This window comes from Etheostoma cragini, chromosome 1 (genome assembly GCF_013103735.1).
Source record: "Etheostoma cragini isolate CJK2018 chromosome 1, CSU_Ecrag_1.0, whole genome shotgun sequence".
NCBI classification, from domain to species: Eukaryota; Metazoa; Chordata; class Actinopteri; order Perciformes; family Percidae; genus Etheostoma; species Etheostoma cragini.
This window is the reverse complement of record NC_048407.1, coordinates 19,918,950-19,933,114: the sequence shown is the minus strand read 5'-3', so window position 1 is coordinate 19,933,114 and position 14,165 is coordinate 19,918,950. Positions and strand designations below refer to the sequence as shown.

General features: G+C 39.3%; 2 protein-coding genes across 13 annotated transcripts in view; one reads left to right on the top strand and one right to left on the bottom strand.

The window, feature by feature from the left end:
- The window catches only part of LOC117944172 (zinc finger protein 821), a 16,257-nt gene extending 9,595 nt beyond the window's left edge, over positions 1-6,662 (bottom strand). For 4 of the 8 annotated variants that reach the window (XM_034870793.1, XM_034870811.1, XM_034870766.1 and 1 more), the window contains exon 1: positions 6,510-6,662. Coding sequence is in view for 4 of the 8 variants with exons in the window: in XM_034870766.1 (XP_034726657.1) it covers positions 6,510-6,513 (4 nt within the window). In the remaining 4 variants the exon portion in view is untranslated. Of the gene's footprint in view, positions 1-2,746; positions 3,189-6,509 lie in introns of those variants that run through there. The other 4 variants (XM_034870801.1, XM_034870760.1, XM_034870759.1 and 1 more) reach the window with 3 other exon arrangements.
- ap1g1 (adaptor related protein complex 1 subunit gamma 1) overlaps positions 6,623-14,165 on the top strand; it is a 22,442-nt gene continuing 14,899 nt past the window's right edge. For all 5 annotated transcript variants that reach the window (XM_034870738.1, XM_034870717.1, XM_034870727.1 and 2 more), the window contains exons 1-3: positions 6,623-6,809; positions 13,437-13,640; positions 13,771-13,895. In XM_034870738.1, the coding sequence (XP_034726629.1) occupies positions 13,440-13,640; positions 13,771-13,895 (326 nt within the window). In that variant the 5' untranslated portion in view covers positions 6,623-6,809; positions 13,437-13,439. The remainder of the gene's footprint in view (positions 6,810-13,436; positions 13,641-13,770; positions 13,896-14,165) is intronic.

The following is a 14,165-nucleotide window of genomic DNA, read 5'->3' as shown; positions in this document are numbered from 1 at the left end:
ACACACACACACACACACACACACACACACACACACACACACACACACACACACACACACACACACACACACGATCAATACTCACTCTGATTAACTGGTGACCTATCATTGCAAAGAAGAAGGTGAGTTGATTGCCCATTTGTTCGCTTTTGGGAAGACTTTCTCTGGTTAGTTTGGCACCTGAAATGAACCTGTTTAATTAACCAGCTAATTCGGTAAAACATTTAGGAGAAAACATCTTTTCATATTAGATGAAATGTAAGTCCAATTAAGAAAAATTGGAGCTTCTGTCCTAACACATATGTACACATACTCCAATGTTTACAAAAGTTCTGAAATAACCTGCAAAATATTAATTACAGAACACTCTCCAAGAAAGAGTCTTTCTGATTTTTTACCGTAACACATGCACTTAAAACGTTGAACATGTTGATGTCTATTTACTTTCAACCTAAAGGACACAGCCACTTTACTCCAAAAAACACGCACCACCTCCGCCTCTAGATCATTTTATATAAGGCTGTTCTTCTTGCTGCTGGTGTGCATTAAACTCAAGGAGGAACACAAAGCTAGACAGACCGCACTTTTGTGTTATTGTCTGGAATTCCCTGTGTGTGTGTGTGTGTGTGTATGTGTGTGCGTGCACGTGTGTGTGTGTGTGAGCCAGTCTGCCTGTCAGACTGTCTCCCTGCCTGTCTGGTTTGTCAGTCTGTCTGTCTGGTCTGACCCTCTCAGGGGGCACAGCTCTGTGTTTGGAGTACATACCTCACAAGAAAAGACAAGTAAAACAATCAAGGCACCGCAGAGGAAAGTCAAGGTAAAAAACAAAGTGCCTGAACTCACACTCCAGGGACACTGCAGGAGGTTTGGCTTGTCAAGTCTAAAAAATGTCTTGCCATTTGTCCCAGCATGAAGTGCACCAACGCATGCCAACACTACATTGTATCAGGCCCTCCTGAGGGTTTTTAGCTCCCACTAGCCTGGACACTTGTAGAAGTGTTTCAGAGCAACAAATGAGCTCATTAGTTTGCAGGGATTATTGCAGTCTCAAGTGGAAGATGCATTTCAACAGCAGTTTTAACAAACTATGTTTAGAAAGGCGGGCTGCAGCATGCATAACTTCAGCAGATTGTGTGGACTGAAGCGTGTTTAAGAGGTCAACGTGCTGTCCACCACAAAGGAGATCATGGGGGGGGGGAGAAGGCCAAAAGCCAAAGCACTGAGAAGGACATCAATAGTACATTTACACCATGGGTATCCCCAGTATTCCTTAGTTTAAATAAAGTTAATTTTGTATTTAGTTTACCAATATTTCACTAGAATATGAAATGGGATGCAACAATTCACAATAGTGTAGTGCCAATGAGGTTACATAGGAAAGCCATGCTATCACAAAAAAATGCTTGAGGACAATATTCCATTCAGAAAACCTTCTATTTGAGAAAATGTGTACAATTAGACTTATTGTAGCAAGTAATAGTTTAGTTGTCACGTACTAAAAAAGGGAGAAAAATAGACAACAGAAACATTCAACAACGGTCAGATGTACATATTTTAAACAGCTAAGATTTTACTTTGTTTTGCCGATTACGTGCTCTGTGAGGCTGACTTGATTATTATCCAAATAGGTGCCTATTTCTTTTCTGTCAATCCACTTATTGATTAATTAACTGAATGTTTCAACTCTCCCGCTCTCTATTGCATGCACTGTGTATATCAGAAAGGCTTATCCCCTCTGATCACCTAACAATATGCTAGTTGTGATGAGATCCTAGGTGTGATTCCTTCTTAACAGCTAACGTGTTTTTGCTAAATTAATCCACAGAAACACCTTATACTTTAATAACAAAACCCAGAAGCCACAAACATGGTTGTCCTTAAGCCCTGTCATATAGGCTCACTACAGCGAGATACAATCACAAGGCTTCTTGTGAATTTTAGTCTTCTTGGAAACCACACAGATAGTGATGTAAATTACTGGTCATCCCAACATGCAACTAAAAGTTTGCACACATAATCAATGTCAAAGGAAAGAGGTTTACACACATATGTCGCACGACCGTGTACTAAGTTTGGCACAAGATCAAGGTGAGGAACGTTACACATTATCAATAAAATAATTTCAGTTTTATCAAATTGACACTTACTTTTGAGTAACTATTGAATATTTACCAGACGTGTGCTCATTTGCATGTTTTTCTGTTAATTCTGTAGAATTCAAGAGAATTTGTATTCATTCTATTATATTTCCCCAAAGTATGATTTAGGAAATAGGTGTTGCTGTTCACTTACTTTATTCAGTCTCTTTTGTTTTTGTGCACGTAACTATGCCAATGCAACTACTTAAGCATAGTGGGGAGAAAAATCATCAATCAGCCAATAAAGTCTTGTGCTGTACCCTCATACAAACTAAAACGAAAGTGGATATTTTACAGAAGTCTTTATTAAAACTCAAACCTGAAAAGAAAATTCTACAAGATTGAAATGTCAGCTGCTACCATCAAACTCTAAATCTATAATATAGTATGTGATGGTATGTCATGACTAAATCCTGTCTTTGGTTCAACACATCTACATGAATCCCACAGCACTACAGCGGGCACCACGGAAAGCAACCGACACGCCGTTAATGCAGGTCGCTACAGAGACAACAATAATTGAACACATCACCGTGAAACAGACAGAGTATCGACGTATAATGGACGTGACATGGATAAATAGACCGTGAAATAGCACAAGACGATACCTGGAATACCTACAGTTAACTTTGAAGGGGTTGGTCTGTTTTCGCCTGGACATATTATTGCCCACTCCCGGTAAAAACCTGGAATCTCCTCCAAACCCCGCACGGTTACCCTGACACCAGTCCAGGTGTTTTCCGCACTGAGGGCACAGATGATGAACGCAAGAATAATAGTAAAAAAATGTGATCAAATCGTCTCCTCTATCAGTAGAGTCGGAACCATAAAAAAAAATAATAATCATAAAAAAACGGATACATAAAACAGTCACATCCTTGCAGGCAGCGGTTATTAAAAAAACGGTCTCCAGTCGATACGGGGATGTAAAATGATGTCCAAGCCCGACCAGAGAGCCACCGAGCGGCCCCGAGTTGCTCCGATCCCGAGCCGCTGGCATCCGTGCACTCACTGCAGCGTCGCACGAGCTCAGCTGATCTCTCGAACGTAAAATCCAAAGCAGGCAAAGCCAGAGCGAAGCTACACCGAACGGGATTGTGGGATATGCAGGGACGTTGGGGAGTTGACGCTAAAGATACTATGGTGCGTTCACGTCGTGTGGGAGTAAAAGCGACGGTTTAAAAAAACAACAGCCTTTTTTTTTTTTTTTTTTTATAGATAAGAGACATCTAAAAGCGCTATAAATTCAAAATATATCTAAATTTGGCTCTGCCATACTTTTAGATGTAAGATATGTGTGAGAGGAACTATTTATGTTCATTCATTTTTTGTGTGCAAAATAATCAGAATAAATTATTGCCAATTAAGAATAGTCTGTTTTGGTATATTTTTTTAAACTATATTACTATCAATGTATTGTTATCATTATAAGTAAAAGTAGATTGTATCTAATAGTAAGTGGATAATAGAGGGTACACCGTTTTGTCAAACCACATTTTTCAAGGTGGTTGAAAGTGCTAAAACCGAAAACCAGTGCTTAACACAAGGACTTTTGATAATGATCTCTTAACTTGGCTAGTCATTAATTGTGACCAAGTTATGAGCAGGGCATTTTACACTTGTCAGTGCTCCCTGGTGGAGAAACCGCGCAATGGTGACACAGTTTCTAAATGACTACAATCATAAGTATTGTCATTTCTGTCGTTACATTTTTGTGTCACTTATCAGCCACAGCGCTACGGAGATAGCTCTGGCATCGCAAGACTACTTATCAGCCCAAAAGCTAGACAGATACTGTCGCTTTACTGTATCTGTGATTTGTTAATACCAGCAGATAAAATGAGGGCACTAGTGTACATTAATCTGATTCAATCTGTAGAAATGATCTGGTATGTGTCCCACTAAGCAGGGTTGGTTTTTAAGTGTCAATTCTCACCCAATTACAAACAGGTCTTCAATTCAATGACAACTGTTAATAGCATAGATTACCCACAGTTACCATTTTAAGTGATTTCTTTTTAATGTTGAAAGCAACAAAAAATCTCAGATATCTCAAAACCTGGCCACATTAATCCAACACCATCAACATGGGTGTATACCACAACAGAACAACAGATAACTGATAAAATATTATATGTAATGTGGTCAAACCAACCCTTTAAACTGAGGTTGCTGTTTCAGATTTGACACAGCAAAGACATAGAGCAAGGGTGTATTCCTGCTGTGTGAGACAGGCCTCTACAGTGGATGAATGGTGATTGGAGTGTTGTTTGTCCACCCAGGCGATAAGCCTCTGAGCTGGAAGGTCAAGAATATGAAAAAGTGACTTGATGGGTGTGGAATTGTACAAACACTGGCAAAGTGTTGACTCATACACCCTAAAGTGTACAGTAAGACTGCCAGTGCTGCATAGTCCAATTCATGATATGTCTCGAGGCTAGACAAAATAAAGCCTTGTCCAAAAGGAATGGCCATATTAAATTAATTAATTAAATTAGCATCCCATTATCTGCTTAACCTTCTTCCGTTTTCTGCCGCAGTCCAAAGAGTTTATTGGACATTTTTGATAATGCAAATACCCATTTGTTAAGTAGCACTGGAATGAACTTGTGACCTGATCAAGGTGTCTATCTTGCACCTTGTGTATGCTGGGATAGCTTCCTGCCCTCCTTGAGCTTGAATAGGGATACGTATCATCAATGTATTAATTCATTTCTACAATGCCTTCATGTAGAAAATCACAGAAATCAAGGCCCAACCCCCAAGTTTCTGAATATTTTTCTGAAAGATAAGGCTAATGACATCTTAACATTTTTCACTGCTAACCATACATTTAACACGTCCAACAATCCTTATTTCATAGAAATACTTTGTATAAGGAATACTGCTGTACTTTGGTTTTAATAGGCTTTAAAAATCACTTTCTACTAGAGACGCTTTGAAAATTCTAAAAACTACAAGTTTGTATCTTCAAGCAATTTGGGAAAGGGCAGATTAAATGACTCTGATAGACATGTAATTTGATTAATACAAAATGTTTTTAATGTCCACCTCCGATTACTCATTCAGCATAGTTTGTGTTTAATTATATAATAATAATCTAATCTAGGCCTATATATAATTTAGTAACAAGTACAGGGACTTGGCTTGGGATCTGGAGGGTCGCCGGTTCGAGTGACACACTGTGCGGACCAAGTATGGAGTGTAGACTGGTAGCTGGAGAGGTGCCAGTTCACCTCCTTGGCACTGCCGAGGTGCCCTTGAGCAAGGCATGAACCCCCAACTGCTTGGGGCACCTTTAATGGGAAGCGCCCTCACTCGGACATGGTATCTCTCCATTAGTGCATGTTTTTGTCCTGAGTTTGTAAAAACTAACAACAGAGTGTAAATAATGTAATTCTGCAATTTTCTTGTGTTAAACTTGTGTTTGATCACAGTGAACTCTAAAACTATCACAACTTCTCCTTACTTTACCCTATACTCCGTTTAAATATGATCTGTATCAATGAAAACGACCCTTAAGACCAGACGTCAAGCCAGACATTATAAAGACTGAAAATTTCACTTTATGAGCTTTTTTAACATTAATATGTGTCCCCCCAGCCTGCCTTTTGTCCTCAGTGGCTAGAAATGGCGATAGGTGTAAACTGAGCCTTGGGTAACCTGCTCTGCCTTTGAGAAAATGAAAGCTAAGAGGGGCCAATCTGGAATCTTGCTTCTTATGAGGTCATAAGGGGCAAGGTTACTTCCCCTTTCTCTGCTTTACCCCCCCCCCCCCCAGAAAATTTGGCCCAGCCATGAGAAAGAGAGAGACACCATGGATTTCAAATGAGCAAAGCGGCAGTTGGTCAAGGCCCCCCCCCCCCAAAAAAAAACCACCATGTCATGGGTCCTTTAAACTGTTCATCAAGCCCATCCTACCTATAAAATGATTTCTCGTATAGCACAGTAACACTGGGTGGCACTCCAAACCACTGAACTGCTAATGTCACAACATTTCATGTAGTCGTCATCACTGACTGCCACGAGTAAACGGACCGCAGCACGACATTGACGGGGTGAAAAGGTATTCTTCCGCAGGGTTAAGAGAAAATAAATCATCTAAAAAATAATCTCGTCGTGTCATGAAATTTACGGCGCTTGTATACCAAGCGAGATATGCCATAATGCTCATACTGTTAGCTACGTTACACACAATTACTTGGAGTCAATCAGTTTATTAGATCAATTAGATAACGTTAGCTAGCTGGCTTAAGATAACAAGCCGAAGCCCTTTATAGTCAAAGCGAGAACGATGGACGAGAAGAAGCTTACTAGCTAAACAACAACCATGCATCTCTCATCTTTAGGAAGACATAATTCAACGATTACCCATGGTGTCCAGTGAGCACTGGCATATCAGGTGGGAGTCTCAGGCAGAGGCACAGACTGTGAAGAAGTCCTCTACTACAAGCTAACGTTACTGTACGGTGATGATAAACTTCGGCTCCGTGCGCCGCCCGTGAGCCAGTCCGCGCTTCTTTCACAAACCTCTGGCATATGTCAGTGTAACCCTCCGCCTGCGGTAGATGTGCTGAGGCTGGAATAGCCACCATTTTGCATGTCTAGTGTGTTCCTCCCTCCATTGCTAATAGAGACAATTCCAGTTATTTTCTGGCATCATTACGGCTAGTAAGTATATTCTAAGAATATTATGTCGGCAGTAATGTATGAAGATGTCTTCACGTGTGAGTAGTTTTAAGTGGTTTGGTTGTTTCTCCGCTGACAACTCTTACTGTGGCGCTGCATAGGAAGTCGCAGCCCTCAGTGCACCGGGGTTGTGCCTGTCAGCAGCTAAGATAGCTAGCATGGTTAGTATAGCCTTATAGCTGCAGCATTGCTAACTACCTGCTGGGCTAGAGATGTGAAGCTTAATTGCTATTTATTTGGAGTGGTTGTCCACAAATCATTGTGACAACAAGTAATGTCAACTTTATGTTTTATATCTTCCTAGCTAGCTACTTATTGTTTGTCATTTAGTTTAGATCGCGTAGGATTCGGACTAGGTAGTAGAGAAGCAAATAAGTGGTCAGGTGAATTAGCTAGCTAACGCCATAGATGACTCCAAATGCTTCAAGAAGGCCTTAACTGCATCATGTCCTGATCAATCGGCGATCAAATTCAGGTGTCATGCCCATCCTGTTGTGGCCGAACGTCTCGGTTCGACAATACACTCTAATGTCGTTAATATAAACCTCCATTTAACAAATAATGTCAGCCAAGGTGAAGCTACTGCTGTAGTGTCAACTTAATTTGTTGCCTTTCACTGAAAATACTAGTATAGTATAGTACTCGTGTTAGCTTGTTGTTAGCTTGATAACATTACGCATTTGACGTTTGCCTCAAAGCTTTGTAATGGCACCAGACTTTCCTAACATTTAACAAATTGTAAACAACTAAACAATAAGTCAACGTTGCATTTACATATCCAGGAAGCTAACGATAGCTAGCTTAGCTTGTTAAGGACGTGGACTCCTTTTTGCTCTAGTTTCATAAGTTTGTTACTGGGTGTCGACAACGCCTTTAAATAAAAAGGTAACAATAAAATACACGACTTTTTTAATAATGCCGATACATAATCTGAGGGAGACCAGTTTTCACAAAAATAACTTGTGGGGTCACGTAAAGAAGTCAGCTGTAAGTAGGAAGTGATCAAATAAAGTATTACGTACAGTTTGGGTGATACCTGTACATTTTTGTCACATCCCTTTGTGATAGATTTGAAAGATTTATGAAGTGCTATTCCAAAAAACACTGTGTGACGGGATACCGTTGAAAATAACCTATGGTTAAGCAATATTCAGAATTCAACACAATCCGAATTTTTCTGTTTGATGTTAAATTGTTAAGTCTACTAACAGAATGACTGCTGCTTGACAGATATGACCTTAATTAAAACCATTTACCTTTAGCTTGCCAAAAGTGCCTTTGTGACTAACTTTGATGGCATAATACCTACTGGCGCATTTGCAATAAGTAGAGCTTTATTTTACTGTAACAGTTATTAATCATACAGTACAGCATCACATTCATACTTGACATTGCCACTGTGCTTACAAATCAGATTCACTGTGCAGTGAATTAGCTCCTAGGTTTGTCTTAAGGTTCTCGAAAAGACTGAAGTATGATACCATCAGAAGAGTTCTTTGTATTATTTGTTTTGTTTGAACTTATCTTTTTTAACTGCATTTCAATATGTCAGTTTGCTAGATCGGCCAATCGGAGTGCACCGTGAGCTTTGTCACTGTCTGGAGAATACATGTGACTTGCACAGTAGTTAATTGTTAATCTTACACACTTTTCATTTATTGTTTATTCCCTCACAGTGCCAGCAGACCCACACAGTCAGTGTTGGAGAAAGTACTGTAGGAGAGAGCATTAGTAGTGTTTCAGCCCTAGTGTTTGTTGCTTTGCTTAATTTGCCAGCTGACTAGTTTGCAACCTAACCGCTACATAAATAACATTTGTATAGGTTAACTGAGCCTACATCTTGGGAGTACTACAATGATGGCTGGGGCAAAGGACATGAATCCTTGTTTGCACCCAACTAGTTCTTCCTTCAAACTCCATGATGCATTTAGTTGTTGGTTTGAGATCTGTTGAGCAGCTGCAGAGCCCCAATCGGTTCAGTTAAAAAGTTAGTATAAGGCTCACTAATGGACCTCGGCTGTTTCTAATGAATACCAGGATTTGCACATATACTTCATGTTAAATCACATAGGCCTACATTTAATAGTGTCTTCAACAGACTGAGAATGTATGTGTAAACTTTGGTAGGAAGTGGAAGGTGCGTTGTTGTATTTAAAAGCTTACTGCTTTATTTTGCGTGACTACCAAAAAAAGTGAAACATTGTTCATAATATTTTGACTACCAAATACATGTGTTATTCTCTACAATGGTAAAGGACCCAACATTTGACTGTGCATGTCAGAGTCAGGGTATAAAAACATGTTCAAAATTACACAATACAGATTTCTTATTTCCTTTTTATTTTTGCATGTTTTTCAGTTCTTTGTTGTGCATGTATGTGGAATTATCAATTATGTTTTGCTCTGCACAGTGATAACAGAAAGTGGTAATTTAAGAAGGAATAGAGTAGTCTCTGTTGATATTTCATTTCTAACATCTGAGTGTACAGCTACGGAACAGAGGAGGAGTAAAGAGATGAAGTGAAGGCAACAGTAGCTTGGCAAATTGAGTAGAGAAAATGAATCCCAGTGTTGGCTCTATCTTTGACTTGCATCCGTCTGATTATCTTTTTGTCTAGTTTAACTGCAACTCTTTCCCAAGGTAGTGGTAATGGATATTGAATCTGTTATCGTTTTCAAAAAAATTCCTCATGGTGTTCAGTATTCTAATGTAAAACAATGTTGTAGCTCTTAATGTTTCTATTATGATGTCTGAGACTTCAGGTTGACTGCTCCCTATGGTATAAAGGAGACCTGGCATGCTTTTTGCTTGTTGCTGGTTGTCAAGTGCTGAAAACAAATCTAGGCTGGCTCTCCAACTCTCTAGAGTAAAATCTTGTTGTGAACTCTCATAGTACATGCAAAGTACACCCATAGGAAAGTTGTTAATGATATTGCATAGGGGTGTAAAGAGTCACTTATGCAAATCAATATCTGATTGTATTATCACAGATAAGGCTATATCGATACAGACCCCTGCATCGGCCTACATGGACCATGATTCGGCCGATGGCTAACGTAAAGAATCGGTTGACTGAAGCTTCGCTGTCAATTCAACGAAGCTGCTGCGTGCGGTGTGCGCAGTGCTGATGAAAGAGACGGGTGTGTGTTACGGGAGTGTGACGAAGACAAAAGCCTTACCGTTTGTGTGTTATCAGGGATCAGCTGATCAGTGCCTTTGTTTGGTTTTGCAGAAAAAAAACATGCAGACTATACTTCTAGGTTTCGTTATTGTGTTAGCGGTGAAAGTGGCGGAGAGAAATACATCGTGGATATTGTACAGTGTACATCTATAAATGTGTGTATGTATTTTGTGTTAAGTTTATGCTGACGTTCATATGTCCTAAGATGTTTAGTTACGTTAGCATAAAGTCTGCTAGCCGCTTGCTTGCAACAGTAATATGGTGCTTACATGTATTCCCACGTAATACTGAATATAATTATTTTTGGAGTGCTCACAATGACTGTGCAACGTGGCCCTATGTTTGAGTTACTGTCTCTTAGAAAACAGCAGCAAGGAGGCAGTTTCATTTAACATCCAGCTGATGGGATTTGGATACGAGTGGCTTGCTAATTAAATTGAAGTTACAGTATACTATTAGCATGTCCTAGCTTTGCTATTCCCTGGTCACTTTTACAAAATATACATTTACTTAAAGCTAGGCAATAGTTCTTATAAAGAATTGGCTTATTTTAATTTTATAATGGTAAATTAATTTATTTGTGTTTTCAACAAATATTAACTGTATCTATCCGATTGAATCGTATCGCACTGGCTCTAGTGACTCGTCTGTGATCACTACTTTATCTGCAACATGGCGGTGCAACATAGCAGTCCACTTTTTGTTTCTGTAGTAAGGTTGAGTAAGGCTGACCTTGGTAAGTGAACCCTGGGTTGTTGCTGCCAATTTATTAAATAAGCTCCAGACTCCCCGTCCTGTGGTCTTTCTAATGCACATACAATGTGCTCAATCCCTTCTTTTTAAGTTTTGTCTCTTAAACTAAATAAACTGTTCCACTTCCCAGAAATGGTAATGGGATTAAAAACTAATGGCAACAATAGATTATAATGAATATGTGTCTTGATTGTAGAAGAATTTGCCATTTTAATGCAACTGCAGGAACCCTCATTCAATCAGCTCTTAGCTGAAGCTGGATTTACCTTCTTTAATGTACAGTACACATTTATTTATAAGTGCAGAAACAAGAGAGGAGTCATGATTTATGGAGCCCAACACGAGGTCCATTCAGCTCAGGTAATTTAAATGGTGTTAAGACAGACAGCAGAGCTCTGGCTTTATTAAAGTGTGGCCTTGTCTGACCACCTTCCCCATTCCTCTTTGATCACAGTCAATTCTTAGATTCTCTCCAAACCACCACCTTATGCAACAAAGGATGCCCTCATTCACTCCATGTCTGGATCCTTGTTTTTCTCAGTCAACTGGCATAGTTACAAAGAATTCCATTTGATCTTGACAGTGATGGTTAATAAGGAAAGATCTGGTGATTTTCCTCTTTTTCCACTTAGTTAAAAATATTGCAAATCCCACAGTATACAGAGTAAACAAAAAGCCGGGGGAACCCAATATTACTAAGACAAAAGACATTTAAAAAAAAATGTAAAGCTCATTATTCACAGTCATCTTAATCTATAAATAATTAGGACATTTTCGGAGTTGATGCCATGACTCATATGGGAGCTGGAGTCAATTTGTCATGAGCATCTATTTGGCAATTAGCCAGCTCAGGACCTAGTAGATTTCTATAAGACCTTTGACTGAGCTCCAGTGAGAACAGCAGCATCATTTATTGATAAGACAAATGCTTACGACATGGTTTTGATGTATAACGACAGTTTCTCAGAGCCACAACACTAAGCTGTCTTTTGGTGTTACACTGCAGTTGAAAGTCATAGGTGGAAAATCAGCAGGCTAATACAAAGCATCTAATCTCCCCTTTGGAAGTGTTTGATGCTGCTTAGCGTGACAGCAATCCAGCCGGAGGAATTACTTGCTCAACTACAAAACTAATATAAAAACCCATTATTAAGGCAAAATCCTCTACCTAGGATGGGTTTATAAAGTAACTACTTATCAATGCAGTCTCGCATTTAAAATAATTACATTGTTCATGAGAAAGGTTTTATATCAGCGTCATTTTGACATCATAAGATCTTTTCAGGATAATTTAGGGTTTTAGGATAGCTGCTGTGCTCTGCTCAATGCCTTTTTATGTTTCTGTCCACCAAAAGTCCACTTCAGCACTAGTTAGAGGGAGAAAATGGATTTCTCGGCAAGTAATTACCATAGTTTCTGTTTTCTGTAGCAGCTTAATTATGTACTGCATGCTACCAGATAAAAGGCTTCATGAGATGGGAGACACAGTGTACTTTTTCCTAAGTAGTGGGGTCACCATTAGTAACTTTTCTAGTTGGATTAGAAGTAAAATTGAGATGTTGAGAACCTGCATGTCAACATCTAGGTACACAGGTAACCAATGACAACGCTACAGAGGTTGCTCAACAAATCTAAAGAGCACCTAAATAAAGCTTCTTCCTGTTTTGCACTGGGAATTTAAATGCATAGATTGATCAAATAAACCACATATTTGTAAAGGTCAGTCTCATTGTTCCCCGCAGTCCTGCCTTATTTCCTATATTCTTACTAGCTTGGTAGGCTACTTAAGAGTTGCTGATCCGCTCCCTTATAGAAAAATGCCTCGCCCTGCTCCATTAGAGTTTTATTTTAAATTCTGTGAAAAATAAGTTTCTTAGATATTTCTTAAGAATACAACATGACAACCAAGCTATCATGAAAAGATAGCTTTGGTTCATGACACCAACTTGCCTATGTTGCCTGTTTAAAACAAGTAAGCATAGTGACTGGATATTTTAATTTGTTTTTTAAATGGTGATTTATTTGTATGTTGGTACATACACAGTGCTTAACACAATGTATTCTCACAATTAAGCTTGTGCTTATAAATATTTAAACTTCTCCCTGTGGCTTAAAGCCTGTGTGACCTTAGGAACTTCTCCGCGAGAGAATAGAATTTCACCACCACTCTCTTTTCCTGCTGCACTTTTATTATTATTTGCAAACTCTAAAAGGAATAGTCATCTGTTTGCCTCCTTAAGCCAAATATTCCTATCTTTTACCAGTGGTGGTTTAGGAGTTGGGTTGTCTCCCAAAAATCCCTGAAGACTTTTTAGGTTTAATTTAACTTTTTTTAATTGAAGTACGTTTTACTTGCACAATAAATTCATTTTTTTTTTTGAAAAATCTCAATTTAATAATTTTTTTAAAATTTATCCTCAATGTGCATTTCCTTGTTAAGGCTGGACACCAGATAATGTGTTTACATGCACTGCAATGACTTTATAACATTTACACTTAAGTGCCGCTGGTCAGCATACTGATTTCTCTTACACCTACTACCATATTGTTGAACCAAGGCTATGTTTATTATATTTTCCTCAGAAGTGTAGCTTTTCTGTTTTTTGTTATGCTAGTCTAGTGCCAATCCTAAGGCAATGAGTGCCAATCTGTTTCTTATCTTAATGTTTTTCAGAGAATGCCAGCTCCGATCAGACTGCGGGAGCTGATCCGGACTATCCGGACAGCACGGACCCAGGCAGAGGAGCGTGAGATGATCCAGAAAGAGTGCGCTGCTATCCGCTCTTCATTTAGAGAGGAAGACAATACATATCGATGCAGAAATGTGGCAAAGCTACTTTATATGCACATGTTGGGCTACCCGGCACACTTTGGGCAGGTATGTTTGGTGATGGTGGAAAGATGACTGGAAATGGGCAAAATTTATTGGACAAGCTGTTTTGATTTCCAGTGAATTATTACAAAGCTTACAGTCATGGACAGTTTTGTGACACTGACTGGTTTTCCAGCTGGAGTGCCTGAAGCTGATTGCGTCCCAGAAGTTCACCGACAAACGAATAGGTTATTTGGGAGCCATGCTGCTGTTGGACGAGAGGCAGGACGTCCACCTACTAATGACAAATTGCATTAAGAAGTAAGTGGGGGCAAGATCCTCAGTGAATATATTTAATGGTTTGCTTTAAAGATGTTGCTTTTTTGCAATGCACAACAATTTGAACTTGTTATTTAAAGGTCGTTTTACAGTTGACGCATCCTAGCTCGCACGTGCCAACGTGACTTCAAAATGACATCGATCTCGCTAGCGTGCCAGGATTTTGAGTGTTCAGAGTGCACGCACAACTTTATTTTTTTTTGTGATGCACGACAAAGTGGAAACAGGAAGCCTGAGGAGCTCGAGGGTAAC